Source organism: Panthera tigris, chromosome D4 (genome assembly GCF_018350195.1).
Source record: "Panthera tigris isolate Pti1 chromosome D4, P.tigris_Pti1_mat1.1, whole genome shotgun sequence".
In the NCBI taxonomy this organism is placed as follows: Eukaryota; Metazoa; Chordata; class Mammalia; order Carnivora; family Felidae; genus Panthera; species Panthera tigris.
Genome location: NC_056672.1, coordinates 65,334,059 through 65,340,149, shown reverse-complemented (window position 1 = coordinate 65,340,149; position 6,091 = coordinate 65,334,059). Strand labels below are relative to the sequence as shown.

The 6,091-nt window shown below is 35.3% G+C and overlaps 1 protein-coding gene across 1 annotated transcript; it reads right to left on the bottom strand.

Annotated features, from left to right (window-relative positions):
• Positions 1 to 980: 980 nt before the first annotated feature.
• Positions 981 to 1,964, bottom strand: LOC102950047 (olfactory receptor 13F1-like). Its single transcript, XM_007094470.1, has one exon. It carries the CDS (start codon positions 1,962 to 1,964, stop codon positions 981 to 983), a length of 984 nt encoding a protein of 327 aa, XP_007094532.1.
• Positions 1,965 to 6,091: the final 4,127 nt, after the last annotated feature.

Sequence of the window (6,091 nt, the reverse complement as noted above, 5' to 3'; positions counted from 1 at the left end):
CATTATTTCCTAGTTCCAGGGAAGGTGGAAAAGACAAAAACTCACCAATATGCAATATTGATAAAGTTATACTTTATGTAATTTTGCTCACATACATTAAATATATCCATGAATCTTTTCCCATAATATGTGTGTACATTCATAAATCAATTCTTTTCCAATGTAATCTCTACAGGGTAGGAATCTTTCCTTTCTCAGACTTAATAGGTCAATTAACCATGTCTAAGAATAGTAACATGGTGTGGTTATGTGTTGATGAATTCACTGAGGCATTCAAAGTTTAATATGAGAGTGTTTTGACATTATTACCATAAGCATTTCAAGATGTCCCAAAGTTATTTCTTTACTCCACTTCATATGCAGGATTACAATTGTGCAAACCCTTGTTATGATATCTTTGCACATACAGAGATATTTATTCATCCCCCAAGATATACATCCCAAATAACAAAATCATTCATGCTATAGTTCATCAAACCTGAAACCATATTTTTCACATTTTAACATTTGGAGACTAGGAAAACTTCTAAAATTAATAGTATCTTGGTTTTATGAATTATGACATATTTATACCTTAAATTATATCAACACTTATGTAAAATTACCTATTTCTTCATAAATTCAGATATAATTGCAAATCATATAAGAAGAAATTATTTAAAAATTTACTAGGCTTAAAATTTTACAATCTTGGGGTATTAGTTGCCATGGTGATGCTACAGTTGACTATTAGATGTATAGCAAGTCAAACAGGAAATAAGAAATTATCTAATTTTAATGTTATATTAATATTCAATAAATTTTAAATACTTTTTGGAAACATAATTCATTCTTTATAAATGATTCATTAATTTCAGCAGTTTTATTTACAAGATAAATCAAGATATTGAACTTAATGTTGAACTATCAAAAATGAGTATTTTCCAGGGTTTGGTTTATAGCAACTATTTTGCAACTTTCTGGATAATGTTGGAGATTATTCAGATGAGTGTGCTTGCTCTGATATTATTGAGGACAGAAATTAACACAGTACCGAAAGGATTTCTAATCAGCAACCTTTTCATAGCTGCTTTCACCTCTTTGTTCCGTAGACTATAGATGATAGGATTCAACATGGGGGTTAATCCGCCATATACCAAAGCTATAAATTTATCTATTTCCTGTGAATCCACAGCTGAGGGCTTTAGATACATGGAGAGAGCTGTACCAAAGAACAAAACCACCACAGTCAGGTGGGCTGCACATGTTGAAAAGGCTTTGCTTCGACCACCCACTGAACTAATTCTTAGGATGTTGGAGAGAATGAATGCATAAGATATACAAATTAGAAGCACTGGCATGGGAAGGATAAGTGTGGTGATCACCAGCATGAGTAATTCCACCATGGAGGTGTCCACACAAACCAGTTTCAAGACAGCCAGAATTTCACAAGCAAAATGATTGATTGTGTTATGACCACACAGAGAGAGCTGCAGCACAAATACTGTTTCCACCAGGGTGGTGAGGTAGCCTGTCAACCAGGAACCAGCTGCAAACTGCAAACAAACCTTCTTGTTCATTATGATGGGGTATCTCAGGGGGTTGCAGATGGCCACATATCGGTCATATGCCATCAAGGACAAGAGCACACACTCAGTGGCACCCATAGCTAGAGAGAAGTACATCTGAGCAACACACCCTACGAATGAGATGGTGTTTTCCCCTGTAACAAAGTTTGTCAGCATTGGAGTAAAAGCAGAAGAAGTGTACCAGATGTCTAAAAAGGAGAGGTTGCTGAGGAAGAAGTACATGGGTTTGTGTAGGTGGGAATCCAGGATGGTGATGGAGATCAGAATGATATTACCCAGCAGGGTGATCAGGTACATCAGCAAGCACAGCACAAATACAATGACCTCAACTTTGGGGTAGTGGGAAAATCCCAGGAAGAAAAAAACTGTTACAGATGTCAAATTTCCCTGAAACATTTTATTATGTCATATTCATTTGTATATATGCACAGAAAGATTAACATCATATATTATATATAAAACATAAGATCCCCTCCCTTCGTATTTTCTGGCATTTTTTTCTTCATATGAACTTGTAGTCTATGCTATAGACTTGTAGTCTGTGTAGTCAAATGCTTCTCCAGCTTGGTGATAGTAATATATGTTTGAAGGAATTTGTCATTAATTAGGAAAATTTCAAGTAGGAAGTCAACAGGTAAATCCTCAAGCTGTTATATTTGATACAAGATTTTTTGGCAGTGTTAGGAAGCGAGAGGTTTATTTCATAAACATCATGAGAGATTGATGAAAGAAATAATCTTATGCATTCTTTCTTTTTCTGAAATCACATTTGTAACTGATCTATAGCTAAGTCATTAATTTACCTGAACCATTGGAATTATTTTCTTACCCTAGTTTGGTAACAGTCTTCTTACTTAGGAATTGTTCTGCTCTCCAAGCTCATCATATTTTCTGTCACTCCTAGAATTCTGTCCAAAATAATTTGGGAGATTCAGTGAGTTAAAAAAAGTTATAAATTTCTGCAGTCATAGATTAATTAACCAAAAACCTTGGACATTTCAACACAAGTCCACAGTTTCCATTTCAAACCCAGGAAGATGATGACAGATATTCTCATGGTGGTAGACATATATAGATATTTCTTTCATATAGCCAGAATTTGCCTGGCATCTGTGCTCCAGAATCATCCTTCAAAAGACCAACTATTGGCACTATAAGGCAATTTAAGCTTTTTGTTGCTTATGAGAAGTTTCCAATTCATGTAGCAAATTAAACTTAGAATTCTATTTGTGCAGAATTAAAATTCTGAAACTCCAGGGATAATGTCCCATAGATCCAATTATAGTCAGTAACTGGTCTGTTATAATTGCAGTGTTATTCAAACAAGAAATAAACATATTCCTATCTACACTATCTTTGGGAAGGGAACTTTTCTCTGCTTCTGATTGTGTTATAAAATCAGTCAAGCTGGCTAATTTTAAAAAAGTTAAGGCGAATGAATAATGTTGACAGTTTCTCCTTTAGATTGAAGGAGAATCTAATGTGTACAATATGAAGTTACACTTGATATGGAGCCCACCAAAGATGGAAGAAGGAGAGCTTAAGTAACTCTTCCATTGCTCATCATAGCTCAAAGATAAGATGAGAATAAATGTTCTTCATGGAACTTGAAGGGGCAATTTGTTTTAAAGAACACTTCTTTTAAGGTAGAACCATTTTGAGAAGATAGCTTCACCAGATAAAGGCATCTTGATCCTTCAGAAATCCACTGAATGCTCCATTTGAGTGATTTTTATAATCTCTATTTATAATTTTCTGTTTTCCAAATGAGCAACTAATGGCGAATAGTATGTATGGTGGTGTGGAGAAAACATGCTGTTAGTTTCATCACTATGCAATTGTGTTTGGATGCCTTGGTTTTAGTAACAGATTGTAATCATGACTATTACTAAATTACTTATATCACATCAAATATGTTTTCATTCTCAGAGAAGTTTATAAATTTGAACTATTGCCAAGATTATTAAAAAAAATCCAACAACCAGAAATCCTGTCCTCACTGTTTGCTTTATTACAAACGGAATGTAGCCGTGAGGTCTTCTATTTACTCTGCTCTTGTAGGGATATAACCTTCAAGGCCCTGGGATGATTCACTTCTTTAACTACAGGACATCTTGGTGCACAGGAAACAATAAGGCTTTAGTGCTGCAAATACTTCCCACTTCAACACTTCAGTTTTGTTATCTAGAGCAAGTTGGTGATCCTCATTGAGATTTAGCTTATTTGTAAAAGAGCAATGATAATATTTCTTTATCAGGGTCGTTATGAGGAGTAGAGAGATATTTTATGTAAAGCAACTTACATAGTATCTGATTTATAGTATACACTCATAGATTTCAGATTTTTCTCTCTTCTGTGGTTTTCTGTTTGCTTCTTGAATCCTCTTCCTTTCCTGTATTTACTGCATTTACTGGATTTACTTCCCCTTCTCACTGTTTCCTTCCTTGTTTGACTACAGCAATATTCTTACTTTCCCCCCTCATTTAGACAAGATTAACTGCAACCATAATACAAATGGTTGAAGCAAAAGGAAGAAGCTGACTGACATCTGGCCCCAGAATCCCATTTCCCTCTGAATTTATTTATTGACTACCATTCCCAACTTGTTTGATTTCTTGAACTTGTAAAGCTGTAAAGGCTTATACAGCTGGAAGTAAATAATTTAGGTTGGCTTCACTGTGCCTAGGAGAGAACTGTACTGTAGGGCTACCCCACAAAGATTTAAAGGAAGGCAGTGACTAAGACTGAGGAAGGTTGCTGACCTGACTCCCCCCACTATGCATAAAGCACCAAACCACACTTCTGCTTTGTAGATAAATCAAAGCACACTGAAAAGAAGAGAAATTCTGAAACTCCATGGAAAAATTCAAACTCTGTTTATGATAAAGCACACTCAGTAAACTAGCAGTAAAAGGATATTTCCATGAGGAATGAGCAAGATGGTGGAATGATAGTTTTCAGAGCTTGTACCCTCATGCAGGCATGTTTGAACAACTATCCACAAATGAAAATACCTTTACAAAAGCTAAGGATTTCAGGTGAAAGATAATTGGATTGGTGAATACTTCTGGGTCTCCATTGAAATCCAGAACAGAAATAAGAAAAGACACATTGAAGGGGGTAAGAAAAACACTTTCACATTACCCATGTCATCCTTTCCTCAAGCCTGAGTAGTGCGATGCATAGAGACACCTCATGGGGGAAGAAGAGTGAAGTGGTATCCAACTTTACCACGAACTTCAGCATAGAGCTCACCCCAGTGAACCCTGGCACCTTGGGCTCCAGGCTCACACCCCCAGAATAAGGCTCCTGGCCACCACAGTGCCAGGCCAGGCCCTGAGACTCCAGGCTAAATGCCTGCCCTTATAGATCAAGCTTCCATGACCCCACTGTCAGGCAGGAAGCCGCAGCCCCAGCATATAGGCCAACCCTCACTGATTATCACAATAGATGCGGGAAAAAAAAGTGACACAATTCATGATAAAAACTCTCAACAAATTATAAAGAGTGTGCTTCAACATAATAAAGACCATATGTGACAAGTCCACAGCTAACTTCATATTCAACAGTGGAAAACTCAAAGCTTTTCCTCTAAGACCAGAAACAAGACAAGGTTGCCCACTCCTGCCATTTCTATTCAGTATAATACTGGAAGTCATAGCAAAAGCAATTAGACAAGAAGAAGAAATAAAAGGCATCCAAAGTGGAAAGGAAGAATGAAAACTGTCTGTGTTTGCAGATTACATTTTCTTTAAATATAGAAAACCCTGAAGACTCCACCAAAACTCTGTTAGAACTAATAAACAAATTCAGTAAAGTTGCAAGATACAAAAATCAATGTACAAAAATCTGCTGCATTTATATACACTAAAAATGAACTATCAAAAGAGATATTAAGAAAATAATCCCATTTATAATAGCATTAAAAATAATGAAATACTTAGGAATAAATGTAACCAAGGAGGTGAAAGTTATGTACACTAAAAAATAAAGACATTGATTAGAGAAATTGAAAAAATGCAAATAAATGGAAAGATATCCACACTCATGGATTGGAAGAATTAATATTGTTAAAATGTCCATACCACCCAAAGCAATCTACAGATTCAGTGAAATCCTTATTAAAATTCTTATGGCATTTTTTGCAGAAATAGAAAAAAAACAATCCTAAAATTTCTACGGAACCACAAAAGAGCTCAAATAGTCAAAGCAATCTTGAGAAAGAACAAAGCTGGAAGCATACTTTCTGAATTCAAAATATACTACAAAGCTGTAGTGATTAAAACAGCATGATACTGACATAAAAGCAGATGTATAGATCAATGGGAACAGAATAGAGAAACCAGAATAAATTAATGCATTTACATGATCTTTAACAAAAGTGCCAAGATTATACAATGGGAAAAGGACAGTCTTTTCAAAAATGGTGTTTGTAAATTGAATATCCACATGCAGAAGAATGAAATTGGACTCTTCAGACCATATACTTACATCACCTCAAAATGGATTAAAGACTTAAATAT

Bases quoted from the DNA above. Each gene is read 5' to 3' on its own strand.
- LOC102950047 (XM_007094470.1), bottom strand. From the start codon at position 1,964: ATGTTTCAGGGAAATTTGACATCTGTAACAGTTTTTTTCTTCCTGGGA.